This window comes from Hypomesus nipponensis, chromosome 2 (assembly GCF_054491055.1).
Source record: "Hypomesus nipponensis isolate SF chromosome 2, ASM5449105v1, whole genome shotgun sequence".
NCBI lineage: Eukaryota > Metazoa > Chordata > Actinopteri > Osmeriformes > Osmeridae > Hypomesus > Hypomesus nipponensis.
In genome coordinates this window covers 5,164,656-5,191,092 of record NC_140362.1, presented here as the reverse complement: position 1 = coordinate 5,191,092, position 26,437 = coordinate 5,164,656, and the positions used below count along the sequence as shown (strand labels likewise).

The window sequence follows — 26,437 nt, the reverse complement described above, 5'->3', positions numbered from 1 at the left end:
TGTTATTTGATAAAGCCATTGTTTCCAGTTAAATATGTCCATCAATGTACCGATGGAATGGTTTACAGAGCTGAAGATGGGACTTGCCCGACATGACTTAACGAAGGACAGCGGATCGGTCTGTGGTTGGCGTACGCGCCCGCTTGTCTCCTCCCCGATTTTCCTGGCATGACCTTTTCCCTTGGCAACCACTTCCTCCTCCGAGCATCCACGGCCATCTTTGTTATCTCTCATTCATGAAAAGTTTATTTTTATGCAATCCAACAATTGCCGTGGATGTTTACGGATGCACAGGCGATAGTTTTAGGGGAACAAAAACTACGTTGGCTGTACAACAAGTAACGCAGCTTCTGGCAAGAAAATTCATCACAGAAAGTGTACGTAGTCAATTGTCATTCAATCATAAGTAGTCGGTTGTAGGCTAATAATGCAGAATACTTAACAATGAAGACTCGTGCATTTGTCGTTGTCCAAGTGTTCGGTCGCCTATTTACAATTAGGAATTGTAAACGATTTGTGATGGATACAAGTACAATCATTAAAATAATGAAAGTAGACTTGTACATTTTGGGTACACTCGATGTGTAGTACTGCATAGAGAAGTACAGTACGGGCAGGAAGGGAGAGACCACTCTTGTCAGTCAGATTTTAAGGAGCTCTATTTACTGCCCCTACATTTTGCGTGTTATTATTCCGTGGTCTCGCGTCACATAGTAGTAAAACGTAACGTGTTCAGGGAATGACCCACATTACATCAAGTAGAATTTCATCTTTACCTCATATTTTTCTAAAATTACTCAAATGAAATGTATCCTTTACTGAATAGTGTTTTTCTTACACAGTTTATAATGAGAAAGAAACAGAATGTGAAACAGAGGAAGCCAGAGGAGACCACTGTCGTACAAGAATTTGTGGTTGAGAAAATTATCCGTCGAAGAGTCTATGATGGAAGAGTGGAGTACTTTCTCAAGTGGAAAGGCTTCACCGAGTAAGTGAAACTTTCGAGGTACTCAATTCGGCAACGTTTTAATTGTAACGTCTATAGCCTATAAGGTTAAACTCAGTGCATCTCATTACGCTCTGTCTCTCTTTTTAGTGCTGATAACACCTGGGAACCTGAAGACAATTTAGATTGTCCGGAACTCATTCAGGAGTTTCTTAAAAATCTCCACCTGACTGGAGAGAATGAGGTAGAGAACCTGCAAGTTCTGGATCCAGATATCATCCCAAAACAGGAAGCAGACGAGCAGGAGACAGAGATTGTGAGTATCTGTTGGGATGATGAAGCACGTCCACCCACATCATAAACTAGATTATAAATATAACCAACAGACATAAGACCCACTGTCTGGAAGGAAAACAACGGTATCAGTTTTATATAGAATCCTGAAAGGAAGCTCTCTTATTCCAGACATGAATCTACTGCATTCCTGGTATGTTATCCTATCATTGTTATCAGTGTTTCCATGTCATCCACAGAACTTTTACATCAAGTTTCCAAGTCAGTAAACGGTTATTTGTGGTGAGATTTATAGAACTGAAACAGTGCTTGTTTCAATTATCGATGCTTTATCAAGAGTAAACGTAGGTGTTTCAACAAGTTTTTTTACACGTTGTTTGAAAACACTCTATTTAAAACTGCAGTGACATGTGACTGCTGTTGACACACAGGTCTTCCTGTTTGTTGACATAGCGTGGCATGATTCTGCGGTAGACCTGTTGACAGTACGATGTGAGCGTTCCTCTTAATACCTGTGTGTTCCAGCAGCAGGCCTATAGTGAGCAGAGGGACAGCACACAAGCAGACAGCCAGCAGGCAGGAGAACAGCCATCAGAGGCTTCCAACACCCACACTACTCACCTGGAACCTGACTGCATCATCGGCTCCACAGACAAACAAGGACAGCTCATGTTCCTGGTCAAATGGTAAAGCCTTTTCCTCTTTTCTCACTCCTCGTCCCAGCTTAAGTCAAGCACAGATTCAGGGCCTGAAATTGCGACCATATTGGTCGCATATGCCCCCTGAAGTTGCATCTGGGCTACCTCAAAATATATACATTTTTTAGAGCATTTGTGCAAGTGCAATAAATAATCTTTATGTTGCAACCTTTTCAAAATGTCTTAACAAGACCCTCTCTAATTAGCCTACTGCACAGTCTGTGCCTGCTGTAAGCTGATACAGTGACCGGTCTGACGTTCTGTCCAACATTACATAACCAGTTCAACTTCATCTTTACGTTAACTTTACTGGAGATTTTAGAGTGGTTAAAATGAGCTGTCAATCACTCCTTGTCCCTGCGCTCTGATGTCACATGACAGGGAGCCGACTCTTGCTTAAAATTTGAAGCGCTGAAAAGACAACGTGTAAACTTTCGGTGGGTGCTTAAAATTTTTCGCCGGTGCTCCTAACCTTTTGGGAGCACCAATGCTACCAAGTCAAACAAGTTCATTTCAAGCCCTGCGGATGTATAACCTTGGATCACGTAGTCTTGAAGAGTTTCAGTGAAGCTGATGTTCAGTGTGCATTTTTGGGTGTGGAGTACCATCGATCCCCTTTTCCCCCCCCGTGACTTCTGACGTTTTGTTCGTGACTTCAGGAAGAACTCGGACGAGGTGGCCTTGCTGTCGGCTCGTGAAGCCAGCGCCAGATGTCCCCAGGTAGTCGTCAAGTTCTATGAGCAGAAGCTGACCTGGCACTGTGGAGAGGAGGAGCAGTGAATTCTGCGTGTCAAAAGGGCATGCGGGTATGTCGGATGAGAGCGTGTAGACGTGTGCGCGTTTGTGTCGGAACATGCTAGAGAATGTGTTGGAAGAGTGTGGTCCTTGGGTGCGTGTGTATGTGTTGAGAGAGCGTGTGCACCTGTTAGGTGAGTGTGTGCATGTTGGGTGAGTGTTTGTGTGTGTGTGTGTGTGTGTGTGTTGGGAATGTGTAGTTGTAAGGAGTGTGTGTGTGTGTGTGTCAGGAGTGTGTGTGCCGGAGCAAGGAGGTGAACTGAAAAACAGCAGTAGGCAGGTCGCTGCAGTACACAGATATTTATAATGCTTCCTGTGGTGCTTGATAAGGTCACAATGCCTTTGTGGAATACTCATGGTGGTTGTTGTCGAAACCCAACCTGGGTGTCTCTGCCCCTTGGTGTTTTCACGTAGCAACAGACTCAATCACTGTGCAAGGGGTTTCTGTAGTGTGGACTTAGCTACTGTTACCTTTTCTGTGTGGATGTAGATATGAACCCCTCAAACTACAGTAAGGCCATGTAGTAGATATAGTAGTAGTAGCATATTACAACTACATTATTTCTGCCTCTGAGCTTTAAAGCTCTTCCTCTTGGGCCTGTCCGTGGTTGTGAAATGTAGGATATGTATCTTTAGACTGAATAGTTAACTACTGTCCATCAATAATTATACCTCCAGTCCTTGTACCCAGTTGGGTATATTTGATTATGTGCTGCAGATATGTTGTGCGTTAACCAATACTAATACAATTGAACTAATAAATGTAGAATAGTGTTGTTTGAATGTTGTGATGTATGTATAATCTAACCAGTTATACCTGATCTTTGGTAATCAAATATGATGTCATGGAAATGTCCCTTGTGGTTCATGAAGAATGTCTGAACACTAGGTTTATTGTTATATCCAAGCAGCTGCTCAAAACCAAATCTTTGCACCTTTTAGTCATTATTAATGACATGTTTTTAGTCAGTTGTGTTGTTACTTTTTCTAAAATGTTCAGCCAGACAATACCTTTCCAAACTCATCCCAAGTGTGCATTTTACTCCTATATTTACTGTGTGAGTAGTTAACTCATGTTTGATAGCACTTTAGCAAGGCCGCTCTGTTATTGAGGTTAGTCTTCCATTAGTCTCAGACCTGTCATTGGTAAATACAGGACTAACTGATTTTGCATGTCTCCCATGACTACTGTGTTATGGGACAGTCAGTGGACCTTCTCACCATCTCTCTGTCGACCATGAATCTGTGAATAAAGATGGTGTCCTAGATTCCTTTGCTCTCCAGCGTCTTTGTGTTTGAGTGGCGCTCACGCTGAATATTTATAGGAAAATATCCGACACGTTACAAATGTGTTTAACTTGATAGGAACTATATCATATGTTGGACGTGCCCTCTGGCTCCATACATAGTGTTATCTTTTTTGTAAGTGTACAGAACTGTACTGTACTGCACCAAGTCAGTCATGGGTCAGGAAAAACACCTGTATACCAGGAAACTGTGACATTACATTACAGGTAGACTACAGTTCCTCCGGCTCTGTGCAAACAATAAACTGACTGTTAGTAAAACTAACAGCACATCACAACGGACACAGACTGAACAGTACAAAAAATTAAGTACTTTATGAGCCTGCAATGGGCCTCGTTAGTCCCATGCCTGGATTGATACCTTTGGACTTTGTCTTGTAAAACCTGAGCAGCAGGAAGGATGATGTGAGTACTGTACCACAACCATGACTCAACACATTTAACCACTCGGGTCAGAGCTTTGAGGATGAGAGGACTAGCAGACAACTTGGTGAGCCAGGTAAGTTGTAACGCGTCAATGAATCTAATCAGATGATCTCAGGAATGTATAAGGCTTTTTAAGACAAACATTAGTATTAAACAGTACAAAATGAATGTGTTGACATTGTGGGACATTTAAAATGTATGACAAATCGGACACTTCTGCATTTCTTTAGCTGCAAGGATTTTTCGATGGGGTTTTTTTCTGTTCCGTGTGGTATTTAGTCACTAATCACACTTCCTGTACTTCACACACACACACACACACACACAAAAACACCATTGTTTGACTCAACTTGTCCGGCTGCAGACAACGTTGTTCAGCCAGTCGAATCCTCTCCCAATGCAGCAGGTTATCAGTGTCTGGGTCCGGGACCCACGGATGCAAAAGAATGACTTTTGGCATGCCTACTTAGACTATGAGATCTGTCTCCACGTAAGTACAATATTCTGCTGATTCGTTTAGGTTGACCTCAGTTGTTATACATGAGTCGTACTGAATGCACGCTGTATTTTCCTCGTTTGTTAGACCAATAGTCTGAGCTTCACCAGGAAGATCTCAAGTGTGAGAAGAAGATACAGTGAGTTTGTATGGCTCAGACAAACCCTGCAGAAAAACTCATTGCTCATGTACGTACAGATCGTATAGCTATTGTCAGGTCCCATTGTAAATGAATCCCTTGCTTGATTTACAAACGGTAAAGCTTTCACTTTCGTGCGGCGTCTCAGTTGGCCTTGTGGGCGACTCTGCCAGCGATTGAGGAATGTTTTCGTTCCCTTTGACAGGGTGAAGTTACCCGAGCTCCCCCCTAAGAACCCGTTCTTCAGCCTGAACAATGCCAAGCAAATCACAGAAAGAATGAAGGGGCTGCAGACATTTCTGGAATCGTGAGTATCTCAGCGGGTGACATTATACTAAATCCTACCGGCAAACAATACATCAACGCCACATGATATTATGTAGAATTGTTTTTAAATCTCAAGACATAGTTGCCTTACCGCTTGTTATCTGTGTGTTCCAGGACGCTCAAGAGCTCTCTGCTACTGTCTGACAGCTGCCTGCACCTCTTCCTTCAGTCGGACCTGATTATAGACCAGATGGAGGCCTGTGCTGCAGGCAGGACGCACTACACTGTGGAACAGGCCGTGCTGCGCTGTGGCAGAGCCCTGCGACGATTCCACTCCCTGGATGACCAGCAAGAGAACCAGTCGGAAGACCACAAGGCCTCCTGCTCTGACTGGTGGGCCTTGTACCCTGTTTGAGCTTCCCGTTATGATTCATGATACTTTATCATAGTTGCAAGTGTCACACTCAACAGAACTGTAAATTCTTTAGACCCTGGTTTGAAATCGATTCTAATTGTCTCATAGCTTTCAATCAATTGTTAGGTTGAATCTGTGACGCTGTTATTAACACATCAGCTCATGTTCTACCTCTGTTCTCTGTTTCAAAGCCCTGTCTTTCTGGAGTCGAGCAGTGTGGTTGCAGAGGGAGTAGAGACCAATGTGGTTGTGGATCCTGCACCCCAATCTAACAGGGAAGAGGAGACTCCCTAATCCCTTGAACCGGGAGTCAGGCTGCCAATTACATACACTATCCTTAACATTCATCATGGGATCTTAAAACTATCTGGACAAAACAATACTTCATTTACATTTAGTCATTTCACTTCATCTTTCAGTTTAAATCACTTGAACAACTTTGAGTGAATTTGGGAATATCTCAAGCATGTAAATATATTTTTGTGAAAGTTAATATATGGTGTTTCTGTACAAAGTGTTAATAAAGACTTTTGTTGAGCTTTTCACTGTTTATGCATCTCCAGTACACTCCGGTAATTATTCTAGAAAAGGATCTTATAATCTGTCCAGCAGAGGGCAGTATTGCTATATCCAAGTAAAGCCTTCAACCATTTCAAATTGTGAAATACTAAATGTACACATTCTACCCATTGAAATGACGTGGTAATAGCAGTATTTATATGATATATGAATAGTAATTGGATCAAGTATGGCTCAACCAATAAACAAATGCCCAATTGATATCCCAGTGACTCCAATGGGCTTTGATATTCACTGATGTATGGATTCGCATGAATCAGAGAGACAGCTGTCTCGTTAAGCAGTCCATGCTAACAGAGTGAGCCGACAGGAGCAGAGTTTGTGTCCTTTGTCTCCTCCACCGCCCGCCTCCCCTCCACTCCAACTGGGAACACATCTCCAGAACAACTGCTGTTTCCCCCAACAGACAAACATCATCTCCAAATCAACTGCACCTAACCCTAATCTTCCTATGAAGCACAGTCTCTAAGAGCCCTGTGCCCCAGCAGTCTCTGTGTGGTTAACAGGACGTGGTGTCTAATAGGGTCCCAGGGGAGTCAGCAGACACCTTTAAGCCACCCCCCTCTGTCAAGACTGGCAGGATCTTGCAGCCACCCCCCTCTGTCAAGACTGGCAGGATCTTGCCAGCCCCCCCCCCCAAACTAGCGCCCCCTGTTGACTACACTTCCAGCTGTGCTGACAGCACCCGCACACCCCCCCCCCCAAACTCTCCCGAACATCAACAAGAGTCTTTCTTTCTTTCCGTCTCTCTCTCTCTTTCTATTAGCCTCACTCTCTGTCCCTGTCTCTCTCTCACACACACACACACACACAATGTCATTTGTCCACTTATGGGAGGTACACAAGTATCTCTCCCTCTCTTTCGATCGCTCACTGTCTCTCTGTGCATCACCATCACTGTCTCCCTTTTACCCACACACGCACATGCACTCTCATTAGTCATGTGTCCACCTACCTGGTCTCGGAACAGCCTGGCAGTCTCAATGTGCGGGGACAGTGAGAGACCCTGCTTAGCTCCAAACAACTACCATCAACATTTATGCATGTCCCGTTAGGGTGCACGTGCATGGATGGTGTGTGTGTGTGTTTTCACTTGTGTACATTGTCTAGCGCGTGCGTTCATGTGTTCCCAGAGAGAGGGCCGCAATGCTTATGCAAAGGTAATGACCACTAAGCAGAATGATGTGTGGCTGACACATCTGTACAGCTAATTAGATTAGCACATCTCCCTGAGGAGAGCAGGATATTCATTATGCATTCAGAACGAGCAAAGACAATAGGCTCACGGCAGCGTGACAGACAGGTGATGTCACCTGGGAACTTGCTCCATTCCGTGGGAAGGTTCAGAAAACCCAAACTGGGCGAAAGGGGAGGACGTCTCACCCGAAAAAGGCTTGTTAAAGCTTTGTGTGTGTGTGTGTGTGTGCCCTCTGTCAGAGAGGTTTTGTGTGCAGCTAGCATTACCCTGCCGTCACTGCGACACACACAGGTAATGAAGCTGTCAGGGCCTGTCTGCATGTGGTGCAGCTTGATATTCAAAAGGGGTTTGTCCAAGGCTTATGACAGAACAATCCAATTATTCACCAAGACTGAACTGTTGAGGTCTTGTGCAGAGGACACACACACACTACCTACATGCTGTGCTCATATTATTCCCCTATAAGTTCATGCTGTCTCTGGTTTAGTGTAAGGATGATTTAAGTCTGATTTAAGTGATAGAGTAGGTTTCCAAACCTCAGTTAAAAAGATAAAAACGAAATGCTGTAATTCTGAAATCAATGCGTAAGACGTTCCCCCATCAGAAGAACATGATTTAACACCCACAAAGACACAAATTCTCTCTCACACACACAACCGTCGGTCCTCTGTCGGAACAGTCTCCCTTTTGTTCAGCATTACACCTTGAGTTGTAACATTGACTACACTAGTTTGACACAGAGCAGAGATATTGAATGTGCCCTAATTGTCTGTTGCTCTGGTCTGCTAGCTCTTAACCCTGGGTTGAAGGCTGCTGCGGACCGCCGTGACAGAGCTGTCTCTCCACCCTCACGTCGCTGACACCTCAGACCTGCAACGATCGATTGGTTAACAGCTCTGACAAAGCGGTCTCTTCGCCTCCAGAGAGGCCAGAGAGGGAAACCATGAAAACGAAACCGACTGTGTGCAGACTCAGAGTGCGCAGGACACAGTCTGTCACCAGGTCGGCATGTTACACACAACCGCAGCGGAATAGCGAACAGCGGTGAGATGATGCTGACTCGCCAATCGATTCTGGTGATAGAGACGGTTCTGTCTCTTTCCGAGGTCTGCTTTCTATCTGTCACAGATGCAGTGGAAAGTGAGAGAGGGCTCTGCAGAGAGAGTTCCCCCTGCCAGCGACCCAGCCACTAGCCTACTTCTCTTTACTACTATTAATGGCTTGTGGTCTGCTCCACATTGTTGTCAATGTGCTATCAGAACTGACTTTTTCGATCACTCAATTCCAGTCGATGGAAAATCACTAGCAATTTTGGTGCAATGTTCTTTTTGGAAATTTGTTAGTGCGCAGGTACTTGTTTTCCTAATTTACGAATCACGGTCCTGAAAACGTGGAACCCAAGACCCCACTGTGGGAATTCGCAAACAGGGTTGCGACTGAGCACACTGCAGACGCTAAAACAAATGGAGCGTCCGGGGAGTGGATCTGCTCTGCTGGAGGTGAATTACTGAAAAATCAAGGGCCTCTCATGCATTTTAAGTACCACATTACACTGGAGCCATTAGCAGCTACAGCAGTGCAGCAAGGCCTGGGATATTAAATCTGATGTTCCGTGGACTGGGAGCAGGATGAGCAGAAAGCCCAGCTCACACATACTGGATCTATAGCCTTGTGTCTTGCTGTTCACTTTCTAACTAAAAGGGGGATACACAGAACCGTTTGTCACAATAAAAGCAGCCTGTGGGAAAAAGATTCTGTGTTCGATTAAGCCATTTCAACTCCACAAGGAGCTATTTGAAACCACAATAGGTTCTTTCTGAACATTGAAGTGTTGGGAACATTATGTAGCTGAAACAGACAGAGATGTGTGGTGATGATTATTCTTTTTAGATAACTCACAGCCAATTGAAAAACCACGGTCAGTGTTAAAAGCAGTTGAATGACATACAGAATCAGGATGACTGTATGTGGACTATAACTCACCAGCTTAGCTTGAATTATTTATAGCTTAAACGGACTGAACAGTGATCCGTATTGCTTGATGACACTGTCATGTAGAGATTTGCTGATGCCCACAAACATTCTGCAGCAGACAACTGGGAAAGAAGGGTTTCCACACAACGCCATCACATCTGTCCATGTCTCCCGCCCATGTGCTTGTGTGTGCTTGTGTGTGTGTGTGTGTATGTATATGTGTTTGTTTGAGTATGTGTGTATGTGCTTGTATGTGTGTGTGTGTGTGTGTGCTTGCTAGCTAACACCCACTCTAATTTGTAACAAAAACAAAAAAAGAAAACAAAAACAAAAAAAACATTGCTGCCAGCTCAAGACTTGCAACATTTCTCTTCGTCAGTCAACTTGTCAGTGATGAAAATGAACTGACTTGGGAGTTGTCTGTCATTCATCAAATCCGACAGGCCCGGCTATTTCTCTGCTCGGTTCTGCCTGGCTGTACCTGCTGTTTCTACTGTTGCAAGGCAGACAGCATTGACGCTGTCCCACTCGGGTGGAGCAATTACAGCGAACGAGCGTGATGGCGGCTGCCAGGCAGACAGACAGACAGACAGACAGACAGACAGACAGACAGACAGACAGACAGACAGGCAGACAGACAGGCAGACAGGCAGACAGACAGACAGACAGACAGACAGGCAGACAGACAGGCAGACAGGCAGACAGACAGAAAGACAGACAGACAGACAGACAGACAGACAGACAGACAGACAGACAGACAGACAGGCAGACAGACAGACAGACAGGCAGGCAGACAGGCAGACAGGCAGCGGCTGCTAGTCTGGAGGAATCAGGAGCCGTTGAAACGCTACTCCCTCCTCTACACACGGTGCACTCCGCCTGAGGGGAGAAAGGAAATGGGGATCATTGTACCATCATATCCATCCTAAAAACAATATGGTGTGTGAAATCAGACATGAGTCTTTGGAGGCCTGAAGCTGACTGTTGGAAGGTGTGTGTTACTCAACACGATGTTTCGTGGCGGCCGGTTACAAACACATGGGCTCATGCGCACGTGCACTCTGCTACACACACACACACACGTTGAGATTAAATACTAGTTTGGTTTAACTAGTCAAGCATACGGAAAGTAACACACTCGTGCAGTTGAATCTGTATAGGCATCACATGTCACACTTTCAATTCATGCTTTTTTATCCAGGGTGGTCTTGGGAATCCGTGGACAATGTTCTGGAACATTCTGAGAGCCTTAGAGATGAAATGTGAGCGCTGCAATATGGCTCTACTCTATCTAGGGCTAGAATCGATCTGCCTTTTCTTTGCACGTTTTAATGGATTTTGTGTGAGGTTTGGAGGGGGCAGTGTGTCAGCCCATCCCAGGCTCACCCCAGCACTCTAATGTTTTGTTGGAGATGAGAGACGAGGAGAGGTGGTTCTCCAGGTGGACACAGCTAGGAGGAGGGAGAAAAGAGGGATGGGGGTGAGAAGACGGGGATGGAGGTGGTGGAGCAGTGGGGGGGGGGGGTTGGACATTTAGAGGGATGGAGGGGTGGAGGGGTGGAGGGACTTAGGGCGGAGGGATGGAGGGAAGGAGGGATGAAGAAATGGAGGGAAGACGTATCATTAGGGACAGACGTATGGAGGGACAGAGGGATGGAAAGACAGAGTGATGGAGAGGTGGAGGTCTACAGGGCACTATCTCTCGAGGCCTCTGCGCTTCACTGCCAGCATGTGTAAATCAGCAGGCTGCTCACGGCTGCAATGAGGTAGAAAATAAAAAAAGCATAAAAGTGTCTGGGTGAAATAGAGGCAAGGAAAAATCTTTTATGATGAGCCTAAATTCTCCTTACTCTGCAGTAGATCCTAGCCAGCTCAGATTGTCTACTCCAGACACCGTCCATCATCCCACAGTCCCCACCTAGTCACAAATTACTCAAATTACCCCACCTGCTACTCATGTAATACATATGTAATGAGTATGCTAAATTCACATAATTAGCATTTCCTGGAATGTTAATTGTCTCAAGACAAGTTTGATATGCAGGTGAAATAATCTGCATTCCAATAAAGCTGTTATACGATGGTGCACCACATTTTGTAGATAAGTGTTGTAAGAAGTATCTAAATATCAGAATGAATTTCATAATGTACAGATCAATTGATCTATTGATAGATCTATCAGACAGATAGACAGACAGACAGAAAGATAGATTTATCTTTATTTCTTCTTTGCAGTATGTGTTACACAGTCAAAAATATATTGTTCTCCTTGGTGTCTAGTCTATACATTTACCTAGAATTCTCTTTGCAGTAGGTGTGAATGAAGTGACATTTGAAGCTTCTTTTTCCCAACACGCTCCCTCCCGGACCCCCTTAGTAGAGAGTTCAGGTCACGAGAGTGAGAGCTCAGTAGCTCTGCTGTCTCTCCCTGTCACCCCTCCTCATTAGCAGCCTTGGAAAGAGCCCTCTCTGCCTAAACTGGGTTGTTTCTGCTCCCTGCCCCCCAAGGAAGGACCTGCCCTTCCCCTCAGTGTGAATCAGAATAGTGCCTGCATGCTGACCCTGGTCTGATGGATCCAGTCACATGTATACCGCCACTAAATCACCACAAGGTTAGCTTGACAGGGTGTAAACCTTGCCATATGCGCCGACCCACAGTGACAGTGAATGAGAGTGAGCATGGTGATGTGGTCAGCGAGGTCTGGTCATCTGGGTAATCCGACCCCCCGGTCCTGAGCTTCCTGTGCTGTGAGCCAGGTGCCGTCTCATGGTCAGGTTGCTATATCAGGAGCAGTGACATTGAGCCTGTGCCTGGGGTGTGAGGGGTCATTCACAATGGGGGGTAGGGTGAGAGAGAGTGGGGGGGGGGTGAGCTAATGGGGATGAGAGGGTGAGAGAGGTAACAGGGAGAGAAGGGGGAAGAAAGACAGGTAAGAGAGGTAGAGAGAGGTAGAGAGAGGTAGAGAGAGAGGTAGAGAGAGAGCGAGAGAGAGCGAGAGAGAGCGAGAGCGAGAGAGCGAAAGAGAAAGGGGCAAAGAGAGCGAGCGGGCCGAGCGCGAGCGGTGGTCAGAGTGCTGAGGATTGACAAGTTGGCAGCTGCTCTGTGAGGCCTTCACAGTGAGGGGAGGAGGCAGGCAGGTCCAGTTTCAGTCAGGGCATCTCTCACATCTCTCATCTTCCTGGAACACAGCCCAACCATCCAACACCCAGGCAGCCAGGGGTCATCACTCAACCCGCTAACTAGCCGAGCCAAGCAGCAGAGAAGCACAGGTGTGTTACTAGAGCCAGCGAAGGCCCAGGGAGGAGTCTGGGTCTCGATAAATAACCCCTGAGCGGTCGACACGGCCAAGGCGTGGAAGAGACGTTTATAGCAGGTGGACAAACACCTGTCACACTGATGGACCTGATTTACTCTGGGTGACGTGTCAGCACATAGCTCTCTGTTGCCTGACAGCTTGGCAGGGAGAACAGTTCGCTCGGCGAGGCCTGCCCCAAGACATGAGACCTGCGTTTTATTTAAAGGTGATGCGTGCCGGAGGAGAAGGGGAAGGAGAGGGAAGACCAGCAAGCTGTCTGGGGCGGCGATGTATTTCCGGCGGACAGCTTGATCTACGCCAACACTGAGGGGATGGGCAGGATAAGGACATGGCAGTCGAAGGGAGTCTGACGTCGGGATGGGAGCCGGACACCGCAGAGCCTCATGAGACAGAGGTTCCCTCCTGAGGTTCCTTTCTTGCTCCTGAGATATATAGCGACCCCCTCCCACACACACCCACACCCACCCTCCCCCACCTCCTTGGACTCTGCAGCCTGACGCCCCCAGGAGACGATTAACGGCACAGCCCAGAGTAGGCACTGATGATGCAAGGGAGAGAGGAGGATGGAAGGGAGAGAGGAGGATGCAAGGGAGAGAGGAGGATGGAAGGGAGAGAGGAGGATGGAAGGGAGAGAGGAGGATGGAAGGGAGAGAGGAGGATGGAAGGGAGAGAGGAGGATGGAAGGGAGAGAGGAGGATGCAAGGGAGAGAGGAGGATGGAAGGAAGAGAGGAGGATGGAAGGGAGAGAGGAGGATGGAAGGGAGAGAGGAGGATGCAAGGGAGAGAGGAGGATGGAAGGAAGAGAGGAGGATGGAAGGGAGAGAGGAGGATGGAAGGGAGAGAGGAGGATGGAAGGGAGCGAGGAGGGAGAGGATAGGGCCGATCCTAACAAACGACCCGTCTGGTCCCTTGACTGCAGAGCCCATGGGAAGAGAAGCAGGTTATGCACTGGCCTTCCACCCATCCACGTCTGCAGCTCGTAAAGTCACCCTTCTAATATTCCCCAAAAAGTCGACAGAAATGTTCTCACTAGAAAATCTCACTAAACCTCGATGGGTCGAGTTACATCCCAAATAGACTGGGTCATTAGATACGGTTGGGTCAGCCATGCGGGGGATACAGAGAGTGAATCACTCTGAGACACAATTCTCCCCAATTGTCTCTGTGGATGTGCCCTCAATATGGCAGCCATTTTTGGCGCAGAAGCTGCTTGACAAGCAAACTTATTATGGTGGTACTTCCTTCATAACCACAAGTCTAAAAATGTACAGTCATCACTTAACATTGCTGTACTGTATATTCTGCATCTTCTGCAATGTCACAAGCCGGCTAAGACGCTCTCAACTTGTCTGCCTAGTCGTGAGTTGCATCTGTGAAAGCCGACCTCAATTAAAACTGACTTCCATTTCAGAGGCGTCTATCTCAGATTTAAAAGGAGCGAACATGGAGAAAAGGGCTTTAATGGAATGCTGACAGCGAGCCAGTTGGAGAGGCAATACGTTTTCCTCAGAAAGCCTGGGGATACCACATAAATAAACCTGTGTTATTCCCGACAGAATCTCTCAATGCCGCTGAGTTGTGATCTACGGCAAGAACAACCAGGTGAAAGAGCAGCGGAACATTCAGACAGCTTTCTCAAGACTACTTCTCCAAAGTGGTAGATACATCACCTTAAATGACAGCCTACCAGTGCAAGGACTTAAATAGCTCTCTCTGTCTGAGGAGAGAGTAGGTGCTGCTTCTGGGATTGGAGGTCAGAGAAATCACTCTCTCTATTAGTGGACAAGCCTTGGTTGACCAGCCACCTACAGTAAACTGTGCCTGTATCCTACAGTTTATGCTTGCTTACACACAGAGGGACCATAGAACCATAGGAGAACCATAAGGAAGGAGATGAATGGAGAAGTAGTTTGAGAAACCTGTGAGAATCAATATTGATTTGATAGGAAACTTTGCTGACCATATTAAACCTATATCAAGGATTGCAGAATTCATGAGAAGTCTTTCTTTAGCAACATATTCTCAATCATTTCTAGAAGGCTCATACAATACCTGGTAAAACTTGACTTTTATGGTTGCAGGTATTAATTAGTGATATTCTGGTATCATTAGTGAAATGTAGTGCTCTCACAATTAATGACACAGTGGCATTTATCTATAAAACATTATATCTTAGTGTTAAATTGCAATAAAAGGATGTGTATATTCTGGAGATATGGCTGTCCAAAGCAGAGGGGTGAAATCTTTTATTAGCATCATAAAAGAGAGAGGCAATATTTAGCCTTACTTGCCTTTGGCAGCCTAACCCATAGCCTGGCTATCCTAGTAGGGGGTCAAAGGTAGCACCAGCTCTGCTATGGGATTAGAAATGTCGGTAGTCATACCCTGGACGCTCAAAAACCAACTAGATCATAATCCAGTGACTGTATGACACACATCAGAGATTAACGTCATCATAAACCCAACACTATAAAAACACTATAGCCTGACTTCTGAGCTTTGTGTGGACAGGTTCACCATGTATGGTAACACATCATTTCCACTAAAGCCATTTGACACAGCCACCCAACGCAGAGACACGTTGCCCTTTAATCCAAATCACCCTCTCTATTCAGTACATTCCTTCCAGTCCCTTTAACAAAGCCATAGCAGATTTCTGCCTCTCTCTTCTCTCCATATTCACTGTAATATATTCAATAACTAATTATGGTAATTCATTACATCTCCAATTAGCGGCAGGCTTTATCGCCCCAATGCCATAAAGATCAGGATTTATGAGGACTTTGAATGTCACCCAGAGGACGGGGGGCCTGCCGCAGCGTCGCTCAGACGAACAAAACAGTGAGAGAAAGAGAGGGAGAAGAGGGGGTGGGATGGGAGGGAATGAGGAAGTGTTGAAGAGCAGCGCAATAGACAAAGAGAGAAAAAGAGAGAGAGACAGAGAAAGACAGCATTGCCACGACTGCTACACAATGCCGCAATGGCACAAGTCAGCGGCGTCCTCTCCTTGTTTTCCCTTTGCGCTCGTTTCCCAACGGCGCTGTTTGAGTTTGGAAGTTTGTTCGCCTCATCCGGCAGCGCACACTGCGTACGCCCTCTACGAGGAAGGCCTGGCGTGCTGTAAGTCTGCCTGCTGCCCAACTGCTCCTCAGAGGGTGATAAGACCTCCTCCCTCGCTGATGGGGGTGGGTGAGGGGGGGGACAGCCTTGTGAATGTTTCTCTCCATTCCAATCAGGTACACAGCAGGAGCGCCCATCTGCCACTGCCAGCTCCTCTGACCAGCCCCCTCCCTTCCCGCATCTCAGGTGCCGTAAAACATGACATCAGAAGTACGATCCACAGAGCGAAAAACAGCAGACCTCAGCTAAATCTGCAAAGTCATTCTGACTGCCAGATTGAGGTGCCAATCTGCCTGCCAGATTGAGGTGTGTCGTTTTGCATGAGCATCCCATGTATTTATGCACTTTATTGAATGGGTTAACATCCTCCAGCTTTACCAGCGTTTAAAAACGAATCAAAACAACCTGCTCAGTTCATCTGTTGTCTAGTTTCTCATGCCTAGACACTATAATGCAAAGTGTCACAATAACAAAGGTACCTCAGACCCTCACCTTCTACATTAACAGCAGTGATGTTTGGTAGAGACTGATGTGCCTGTGGAGGTCATCCTCAACCTTAACATTGACTCTGACGCCCCCTGGTGGCTGATGAACTGCACAAAACTGACACTTAAAAGGTGATTTTGACATCTTTAATTAATTTGCTTGCTGTCTCAAGGTTTTTAGGAATTCTCATCAGACGAAGCACATGTCACAAACCAACTAGAACATTCATGCCATAGAAAATAGAAAATTAAATAGGTAGCATAGCTAACCAAAGCACAACACAATACCAATCCACTGTATAATAAACACTAAGTTCACTGGTCATGAATGAACAAATCATGATATGTTGCTGTGTTAGAGCAATAAAAAGTATCATGAAACTCGAGGAAATTCTCTATGTTCAGACGGCTGCTCGGACCAAATACTTTTCATCGTCCGCTAATCTGCAGGGGGGGGGGGGGAGGCGCCACAGGCCCCACACGCACCACTTCATATTAAAAGAAGCCTAATGGTCAAATGCGCATTAGCAGTGGAATGGATAGCAGGGCAGACGACCCAGCTCTTCAGCCATGCTGCGTGCCCAGGATGCAGCTATATGGCGTACAGCTCCATGAGGTAGTCTTTGGGCACGATGCCGACAGAGCCCTTCATCTCCCCAACCCACCAGCCAAAGTTCTGATACTCCTGGGAGCCACAAAACAGAGGGATAGAGAGAGGAAAGGGGGAGAAAAGAGAGAGAGAAAGGGAGGGAAGAGATGAATCAAAAGACAGAGTGAGAGAGAGACAGAACAAACCATTCATGTAAATTAGACCCATTTCATACAGTTATTGTTTCATGCACTGCAATACGTGTTTTACCACTGTTATAAATTAAGCTAATAAATGATCAGTCATTATCTGGATTTCATTTTTAGACTAGAGTTATTATGTGTAAGTAACATTGTGTGTGTAGACGTGTTCGGTATCATTGCGTTCTGTATGTGTCATTGACAGCGGGATGTTATTGTTTGCTGCAGGCGTGAATGTGAATAACCCCCCCCCACCCCCCGGGGTAAAATATAGTGTTTCTCTGATCTGTTTTATTGAAGAACGAGCCAGAGCAGCTCAGAGTTCCAGCTCTCTGGTGCCCCTGGGAAGGTTCTTCACCAGATGAAGAACAGATGAGGTCAGATGTAACGAGGAGCAGATCGCTCACGGGCCAGAACTCCAACACTACAACCCCTCTTTTCTTTCTCCTAAATCCCCCCATTCTCGCTTCACCTCTCCTGTCTCTTACAGGCCCACTCTTAGATATGTCAGTCTTACCACTGCACTGTCTCTCTCTGTATCTGTCTCTGTCTCTCTCTCTCTCTCTCCAGCTAGGTCTCCGCCCCTCCTCACGGAAGCTTCAGCGAGTTCGGAGCACATCACACATAAATCTGTCACGTTGGAGCGAGTAATAGCTCCAAATGGGCCACTGGCGTGCTGAGATATGAGGAGGGCGCAGCAGGGGGAGAGATCCGAGACGGGTGCAGGATCTCCCTTCTCCCCTCGCCGGCAGCCTGACCTCACATGAAAGTCCTCCCACCACATGAATCACCCTGGGGGCTTCGGGAAGGAGGGGGTTGGCTAGGTAGGGGTAAGGAGGATGTCACAGCTGCATGATCCCCCCAGCACATACTGTAGAGGGGATAGACCCAGGAGTGGGAGCCCAGGTACAGTACTAGCGATCCCACCAAGGCCTAGAAGGAGACACATACCCCAACCCCCCCCCCTCCCAACCCCCCCCCCCCCCCCGCCCTGCAGCGGTTGAAGGGGTGTGTGGAGAGAGGTGGAACCGTTCCACACGTTGGAATGCTCCATAGGTTCGATTAGGGAACACAAACACACTGGACTTCTGCTGGTGCAGGGTCACTCGGGGCTGGACTCGCCGACCGTGTCGCCTGTCCACCCTCGGACAACGCACTGACGACTCAAACGAATGACTCTGCCTAATTGACAAACACTGTGCACATATGACACAAGGCATAAACGCTGAATGTCACATCCACCCCATCCAAGCGTGGCGTGATCAAAATGGCATGTGTCCCAAGCCCCCAGAGGGTGATAAAGGTCGGCAGTCCAGGCTGTGTGTGTGTGTGTGTGTGTGTGTGGGGGGTGTGGGGGGGTTATGACTTCCAGTGGCTGGACTTTGAAATGGCCACACCACATTGTGCAGTGTTGATGAATAAGAAAGCACATGCTGGAGCCCATACAGAAAGGTGCAGGAGCCTAATGAGATGACCCAAGGAAGGCAATGAAGAAGCCGTTCTGTCATGGTGGCGACATGGGCTGTGTTGTGGGGTTTTATATATTGAGCTTTGTTTCAAGGCAGGCGAGAGACGTGAGGCTTCACATTACCAGATTACATTTTTATGTCCTGCAAGGTCTAGCAGGTTAGAGGGGGCTGCTGGCTAGCCTAGCACCATACACACACGCATGCCTGGCAGTCAACACAGGCTGGGGGGTCTGGCAGTTGTAGCTGAGCTGGTACACACTGCAGCTATTCCTGGTCTGGAGAGAGGGGGATGGTGAAAGAGAGCAGGAGGAGGAGGAGAAGCAGTAGGAAGAGGAGGGGGAGATCTGGTTTTTCTGCTGCAGCTGGCCGCAGAGTCCAGACAGGTTTTATGGTCATTGCCCTCCCAGTAGGCCACAACCCCCAACACCAAGGTTTCAGCTATTGGTACTTCCATTCGAGAGCCTCAGTAAATTAACAACTTGATTCCTGAGGCTTTTCCACAGAAGAGAAGCAGTAAGATGTTGGTGTTTGTTAACTATGCACATCGCCTACTAGTTCCATTGTCAGTTTCAAAATATATAATAATTTCAGATTGTTGCAGATTTTTTTTATAGCAATTTGCAAAAAAAAATGATTAAAAAAAACATTTGTATAGATGTTTTGGCCACCGGCACACGTTTTCTACTGCCAATTCCTTTCTAACCACTAGATGGCAGACTTGAACATGAAAAAAAATGTTTTCCAACGCACATTTTTTCATTGCTTGTGCAAGAAACAGGAGTCTCCCAATTAACTATTGCATACACACGCAATTTCATATAAAATCCAATAAATAATAGAACAATATTATTCATAAGGTACCCCCTCAAAAAAAGTAATATTTGCAGGGCAGCGTAAAGTAAACCACATAGATTAGCATAACTCACTCGATAAAAAAAAACTATTGAGACTAAATATTAATGCAGTATTTACAAATCCACACTTTCCAACATTGTTGGAAAAATTACCTGACATCATTTCTAATTCACATGGAAAAATATTTCCTCGGGAAAAGAATACCCCTTCAGTTCCTCACACTTGGCACACACGCCTAGCAGGGAAGTCTGGGAAATTGCGCGTCCACTACACGTCCTCACCTGTTCTGAATCGACTGGCGGACCCTGCCTGCGCTTCCTGAGAACACACATTCCAATTAAAGGGCTGCCTGGCGAGCCGAGGGAGACGTCCGCGAGGCGTGTGTGGGCCTCGGCCTGCCAGCCTCGTGGCGCTGCCCACCACGCCAGCTCGCTGAAACGCTCCAGAGGCTCCAGAGTGATGGAAGGGCAGAGAGCCTGCCAGCCCAGGGCTGGGCCTCCGCCCAAGAGCACTAAAACCGTTTCCGTCGTGACACAACTAATCCCTGTCACAGAGGCCAGAGCCCAGGGCCCACCTCAGACTGCAGCGAACCAGCAGGCATTCGACCCCCTTCCCCCCGCCCCCTGACGGCAGCCAGGAGCTGCTCGGATCCGTTAGGAACACTAAGCCCCTCAGAGTCTGGAAATATAAAACACCTCACCTCAAGCCTCCTGGTGCAGACAGGGACCTCTCCTCACGCCACCTCATCTCATCCCTCACCCGGCATAAGTGGTCGAGCACAAAATAGGGATCATCCGAAGAAACCCAAACAGGACATACGCAGGTGCAGACGGAGGTCCATCGGGTTACCTTGCTCAGGATGTAGATGGCATCGCCCCGTTTGAAGGTCAGCTCATCTGGGTGGTCTCCGTTACAGTCCCACATGCCCTGGTAGTAGTTGGGATAGTCTGTGCTCTTGTTCACTGGGAGGGAGAGTGGATGCTGTTACTGAATACTGGATATCTGATGGCCCTCAACGGATGTGGTGGTCTAAGTGTTTACGCAACAGGGGGCGCTGGGGAGCTAAGACTAGAGCGGAGAGGACTTCGAGGAGAGTGATCCCACACCACTGACTAAATGCAGATTTAACATGATTACCCAACCTAGAGTAGTGAATGAGGCTTGAAGGCTAAGGTAGCTTGTAACTTCAAATCTAACAATGGTCCACTGTGGCTATAAAAAAATAATAATAATTATACCTGATATTAGGATATGTATCACTGTAATTCAGTCTTGTTGGGCAACAAATAGCCTTCACAATCTTTTTGGTTTTATTTTACAGGAAATGATACGTCACGTGACAAACAGTAACTGCAATGTTGTTATTTCCAGAGTTGTTTAAAGGTTCTCAGCACTACAGAAACCTGAAACCACTTCTCAAAAAAAAAAAAAACACTTCCTATGACCAAGGGCACAAACTATGGCCTCTGCAATGCATTGACTTCTTGAAATGGTAAAAGGCAGGTCTATTCTGCTCTTCTGTGCCTCACTTTTCCAAAAGACAAGACCTCAGAAGGAACCCATACTTTGCTTTCCTGCTCTAAGCCTTTGCTTTCCATTTACGCAACAAAAGGTTGGGTATGTGTTGTGTGTGGCGGGGTATTAAGTTCCCCTACAGACAAATTGTCGACTACATCCTCATTAGTAGTATCCATGTCCTCCTGTTTTAACACTGTCTATGTGCAGAGTGCAAACTAAGTTAGTAGCCAGGTAAAGGAGATAAAGGCTTACAATAGAAATATAGGGATCATAAGTTTCTAGTGAGGTTCAGGACGGTTATGTGGTACCTGTCGGAGGAGGAGGAGGAGGGCTGGCCTTGATCGGGGGTGCCACCTTGGGCTTCGGAGGACTGACAACATCCTCCTCTGGAGAGAAACAGAAAAGAGTGAATGTCTTTGTTGCAAAGCACGGAAAACAAAACCTGGTATTACAACGAAACATATTATAAATACTGTGAGCTTCCAGAAAAGCTCTAACTTTTTAAGATCAAATAAAAAAGGAGAAAAGACAGCATGTTTAGATTGTGAATTGCGTACATTCAACCACTGCCATCTAGTCCAGCAGGATTCTTGCATGCATTCTCTGACAAGCACACGTGCCTACAAGGTGTGTTCCTACACATGTGGCTCCTACAGACTTGCAGTTACAAACCACTGGTGGGTTTGGTGTGGAGGGATACAAATGTGTAACCATGCTTATGTTATCTTTTATGCTGATTTGCTGATGAGCAGATGCCTTAGCAGATATACGGCAGACAATGAAGTGCATAGCTCTAATAGTACTTCAGAGGTTAGTGCCAGGGAACGGCCTGCACTTTACTAAACACGGTGCAACAATCACATCGTCTCAACTATCATTTTAAACAGTTCACAAAGGTGTCGTGCTGCACCGTCTCAAAGGACAGTGCCGCACGACAGCATCGTTATAATTTCTCGGGTGCAGCATCGTAAGAGAGTACTACAGCAGGTTCTCAAATCAAAAAAGCAGTATCGCAAATACTCTATGCAGGATCTCAAATCCATGGGTCAAATGGCAGACCTGGGAGCTCCTCATAGATGTCGTCATCATCATTATCAATGGGCTCAGGGGAGAGGGGGACTGGGTGATCGATGTCATCGTATGTCGGCTGGTCGTCCTCATCCAGGGGGATGATCCCTGTCATGTCTGCACGAATGGGCACACACACACACACACACACACACACACACAAACACAGGGATACACACACACATGGACACGGGGATACACACACAGGCATTGACAGACAAACACACCATAGCAAGAGTAAATTAGGGGTCATTTGTCCATCCTGATGACAATGCATCGGCAACACAGACACCCCGGTTGCTGCATTCCACAGTCCAACTGCTGTAGTCCAACTGCTGTGGTTTACTGCTGTAAATGGCGGGTTATGCCATTCACCTTTCAGCACAAAGTCTATCTGTTCCACCCACTCCTCAGCCTCCTTCTGGGATGACGCACAAAACTGTGGAGAGGCAGAGAAAGCCGCAGTCAGTCCACCAAATAGTCTCACCTAATGTCATTAGCATAAACAAACAGCACAGCATTCATGCATTGACAAAATAGTCTGTCAAATGAAGCCCAAGTGTATCCAATGAAAGCCTTAACGTCTGCAAGTCAACTTTCGGCTCTAGCATGGTTGGTTAGCAGTGTAACGAGGGCTGCAGGGATTACAGTGTCCTCCAGGGCTGTCGAAAGCCATGCTCACCTGATATAAACGCTTGTCAGGGGCCGAAATCTCAAAGCAGCAATCCTTCTTCGAGTCTTTGCGGAGAGTGTTATTCATTTTGACAGTGTAGCCTTCAATTCCAAAATCACCCTTCTGCTGCTTGTCTGGTTATACCAACACAACAATATCAACGGCTATGGCATGACGATAACCACAACATCCTCGTGATTAAACGCATAGCCTAAATCCAAAATCTACAGTGCCTTTGATAGTGGAATAACAGTGTTGGGAAAAAGCCAGCATGAAAAGCCTAGTATTTCAAATGACCCCAGTCAGACGTGTTATTATACCCAGTTCGTTTGAGCGGCATGCCATGAAGAGTGAACGTCATCCATCTTCAAGTTTCATCAACATCCTATGTTGGAATGCCAGTGGACCCATCTCACTTACCTTTATCACTGCCATAGTAGTAGAAGGTATTCTGGCTCAGAGCGCACCATCTCTTCTGCCACTCTGTACCAAAGAAGCTGTGATCTGTAACAGACCACAAGGGTTTCAGTTGGTTATCAGTGTTGATCTGTGGGCAACTAACTGAGAAGCTTTTGTGACACTGCTTGTACAAAAGAGCCATACAAATAAAGTTTGATTTGATGACAACAGGACCCTATACTGTAGCATTCAGGAGGCAAAATACTTCAAACGTTTATACAGTTAGTATGCCGTTTCATATCTCCCTTTGTACCCTTTTGTGTGTGTGTGTGTGTGTGTGTGTGTGGACACCCACCCTTCCGGCGTTTCTCAAGGTTCCCTGCCTTGAAGACAAACTGCAGGTCCTGGGCTGCCACAGGAGGTGACTGGTGGGTGCCTGGAGAGGGCAAGAATTCAAGTTTGACTGTCAAGTTGTTTTCATATCTTCTCGTCTCCTGTGCAGACTACTATGGCTCAGCTGACAGGGCTAATGTCCCCTTGACACAGCAGAAAACAAGTCACTGTTTTCAGTTAAACCAGAGCACTTCGAGGCCTACTGGCCCAGCAGAGTGAATAAGTGTGTCCTGAATGTAAGAACTCTGTTAAAAAAGGGTCACTTACATACAGTGACTAAAATGTAGCTTTTCTAATGAGGTTCGTCATCTATTAGGTTGAAGTTGAGAGTCTGATCCACCAATGAATGTTGTGTTGCATGTAAGCAGTGGAGACTGCCCATTCAGAGTGCAACTTCAATGCAAATGTTCAACTGCTGTGTCAAAGTTGCTTTGAGTGAATGAGGGGTCATAAAAATAGCAGCTGCTTAAAGCCAATAAAACCAAGAACCCCTGACCAACATTTCACTGGTCTTATATTGATACTCTTATTAACAGATCTAAACACCCAATCACAGTGGGATATATAACAGGGCCAATGTGAGGTGGACACTACTGTACATCCACAAATGTTTTTTGTTACATTACAGAGAGCCTGTAACTTCAGGTCTCGTGGCCGCGTCTGTAACTAATAAAATAGGCTCCCTTCTCAAGGGCTGTGTAGTGGAAGGGGTGTGAGGTGGTGGGGGGTGGGGATTTCTCACCAGCCGTTGTGCTGTCAAAATGCTTCCAAAGCCTGTTGCCAAGTTACAACTGGAATGTCTCGACTTTCACTCACAAACTCAGGTTTGCTTTAGCTTTTCCCAAAGTAATCTTGGGCATCTTAGCAGTGTATTCACAATTGTATGGAATCACTTTTTCCTTCTGATGGTACTTACATTCAGAGGTGTCCTCATCTTTGTCTGTGCGCTCTGACTGCAGTGATGCCCCTTCGTTGTTGCTTTCCATTTCTTCCTCCTCACCAGAATCCTCGCCATCTTATTATTCAGAAGTTTTATTTATATATATATATATATTTATTCAATGCCATCAACTTGGGACTGTGTTTGAACTGAAAGCCATATACAACCACCAACCATAGAAAGTGTGATTTCAGAATAAAAAAACTCACTTTTCTCTTTAAAATCTTGAGGGTAACTGTCGGAGACAAAAACAAATTATCTTTGCACAGTAAAACGGAAAGACAACACGCCAACGCCAAAATCAACAATATCATTATTAAACCGGACTGTGTTCATATAGGTTAGGCCTATCTAGAAGCTGTGCATACCCAGTTTTGACATCTTTAATTCGTTTGATGATGGATTCTTTTTTCTCTTTAGCCTTCTTGCTCAAATTTTCCCCTTTGAGACCATCAGAGAGGAACGTTTCTATATCTAAAAGGCAATAAACGCAAATTATTAGCCAACAAAAAAACAGCGTTTTAGTGGGCTCCGGTAGACTTGCTGTGCAACTAAAGCCTAGGGATTTGAGGAAAGCCTAGCTACAATATTTAAAACTGAGAGGCGACAGTTAACTTCTCGGGTAGCCTACACCTGACAGATGTGTGAGCCTTCTCTCTGCCATATTGCAAACAACAAGCGCTTCCCTTTTTTCTCAGAACATTCAGGAGTGTTTTGTTTAGTATTTGGTTTAGGTTTGACTGCATTTGACCATATGACATTAGTTCAGAGAAAATGTTGCGGTTGTTTTAAATACCTGAGACAAGCGTCGTTAACTCATCCGGAATGGCCCGCATGTCGCCAACATGTAAATACAGGCAGTAGATATAACTATCGTCCAGCAAGTCTAATACGGAAGTAACGGTTAGAGGGACACGGAAGTATAAGTGCCACTAATCTCATAAAATCCAATGTCCATTGAACGATTTAAAACATTAGACAACAAAGCCAAGCCCTTTCCGCCTACGCCATGCTTTACCTGCCAGCACGCCCACTTTGATGATGAGTCACTGACACAAAATATATATTTAGGCTACATAGTCTAAAACTCAAGGAAACAGCAGCGTTCTGGCATTTTAGTGAATGCTGCCATGGACACACATGTAGCCAATATAATAGTCTAACCATGCGTGCAGATGGCACTGGGGACGGTGGGGACATGTCCCCCCAGATTCCCTAGTGACTCCGACCCGTCCCTACCACTCTCGCTACGTTAGGCCACAAGCATCAGTTAATAACTGCACAGCTGATTAGGCGATGTTAGCGATGTATTAGCCTGTGTAACGTTGTTAGCGTGTATTAGTGGGTGTAACGTTGTTAGTGTGTATTAACAGGTAGGTAGATAGATAGGCACTAGTAAGGTTTCTGATGGTGGTGCCCATATCATCTGCGGAGGCAGAGTGCAGTTTCAGTGCGTTACGCAGATTGAAAACATGGTTGCAATCAACATGACACAAAAAAGGCTCAATGGCATTGCTGTGTGCCATATTCACCAAAACGTAGCCTACTTGACAAACAGGACAAGATATTGCCCAGCACTATCTTCTGGGAAATGAAAGGAGGAGAGATGTTTTTGGGACCTTTTGAGTCTGCTTCTAGAGGGTACATCTGTTTGGCTGCATAGGGAATTCTTTTTTTCTTTGGAAAAAACAATGAAAAGTCATACTTGCAGAGGGAATTCCGAATATGTAATTGAAAGTGTAAATTTCATTTCACATTTCATTCTATGTAGGCTATACTTATATTTTTTATGTAAATCTGCTTAAGTGTTTATACTTCCATTTTCATACACATTGTTATATTTGTAGTTATTTACATCCTGCTGAGATCAGCAAATG

The 26,437-nt window shown here is 46.0% G+C and overlaps 3 protein-coding genes across 4 annotated transcripts; 2 read left to right on the top strand and 1 right to left on the bottom strand.

Moving 5' to 3' along the window:
- Window positions 1-184: 184 nt before the first annotated feature.
- Window positions 185-4,001, top strand: cbx3b (chromobox homolog 3b). 2 transcript variants are annotated; one of them, XM_084669233.1, is made up of 5 exons: window positions 185-377; window positions 843-988; window positions 1,097-1,262; window positions 1,769-1,926; window positions 2,598-4,001. In XM_084669233.1, the coding sequence occupies exons 1-5, from the start codon at window positions 237-239 to the stop codon at window positions 2,716-2,718; spliced, it is 732 nt and encodes a 243-aa protein (XP_084525359.1). In that variant the 5' UTR covers window positions 185-236; the 3' UTR covers window positions 2,719-4,001. The 2 variants fall into 2 exon arrangements, with proteins under 2 accessions (XP_084525359.1, XP_084525358.1); XM_084669232.1 differs by having other exon boundaries at window positions 1,766-1,926.
- A 372-nt stretch (window positions 4,002-4,373) lies between these two features.
- Window positions 4,374-6,294, top strand: snx10b (sorting nexin 10b). The gene is made up of 6 exons (XM_084669230.1): window positions 4,374-4,539; window positions 4,870-4,956; window positions 5,050-5,150; window positions 5,307-5,408; window positions 5,543-5,761; window positions 5,975-6,294. Exons 1-6 carry the CDS (start codon window positions 4,507-4,509, stop codon window positions 6,075-6,077), a joined length of 645 nt encoding a protein of 214 aa, XP_084525356.1. The 5' UTR covers window positions 4,374-4,506; the 3' UTR covers window positions 6,078-6,294.
- Window positions 6,295-16,596: 10,302 nt separating this feature from the next.
- skap2 (src kinase associated phosphoprotein 2) lies at window positions 16,597-25,560 on the bottom strand. Its single transcript, XM_084669229.1, has 12 exons — window positions 25,357-25,560; window positions 24,929-25,034; window positions 24,770-24,795; window positions 24,537-24,635; window positions 23,583-23,663; window positions 23,249-23,332; window positions 22,838-22,962; window positions 22,531-22,594; window positions 22,147-22,272; window positions 21,396-21,473; window positions 20,419-20,531; window positions 16,597-17,141 (listed from the first exon to the last, which is right to left on the bottom strand). The coding sequence occupies exons 1-12, from the start codon at window positions 25,394-25,396 to the stop codon at window positions 17,049-17,051; spliced, it is 1,035 nt and encodes a 344-aa protein (XP_084525355.1). The 5' UTR covers window positions 25,397-25,560; the 3' UTR covers window positions 16,597-17,048.
- Window positions 25,561-26,437: the final 877 nt, after the last annotated feature.

What these genes read in the sequence shown, in the direction of transcription:
- cbx3b (XM_084669232.1), top strand. Translation starts at nt 237, where the DNA reads ATGAAAAGTTTATTTTTATGCAATCCAACAATTGCCGTGGATGTTTAC. An exon ending in AAGTGGAAAGGCTTCACCGA is followed by an intron (nt 989 to 1,096) that starts GTAAGTGAAACT and finishes CTCTCTTTTTAG; the next exon opens with TGCTGATAACACCTGGGAAC. An exon ending in CTCATGTTCCTGGTCAAATG is followed by an intron (nt 1,927 to 2,597) that starts GTAAAGCCTTTT and finishes TCGTGACTTCAG; the next exon opens with GAAGAACTCGGACGAGGTGG.
- snx10b (XM_084669230.1), top strand. Translation starts at nt 4,507, where the DNA reads ATGAGAGGACTAGCAGACAACTTGGTGAGCCAG. An exon ending in ACTATGAGATCTGTCTCCAC is followed by an intron (nt 4,957 to 5,049) that starts GTAAGTACAATA and finishes CTCGTTTGTTAG; the next exon opens with ACCAATAGTCTGAGCTTCAC. An exon ending in CAGAAAAACTCATTGCTCAT is followed by an intron (nt 5,151 to 5,306) that starts GTACGTACAGAT and finishes TCCCTTTGACAG; the next exon opens with GGTGAAGTTACCCGAGCTCC.
- skap2 (XM_084669229.1), bottom strand. Translation starts at nt 25,396, where the DNA reads ATGCGGGCCATTCCGGATGAGTTAACGACGCTTGTCTCAG. An exon ending in CTACTATGGCAGTGATAAAG is followed by an intron (nt 22,963 to 23,248) that starts GTAAGTGAGATG and finishes TGGTATAACCAG; the next exon opens with ACAAGCAGCAGAAGGGTGAT. An exon ending in CTGACAAGCGTTTATATCAG is followed by an intron (nt 22,595 to 22,837) that starts GTGAGCATGGCT and finishes GCCTCTCCACAG; the next exon opens with TTTTGTGCGTCATCCCAGAA.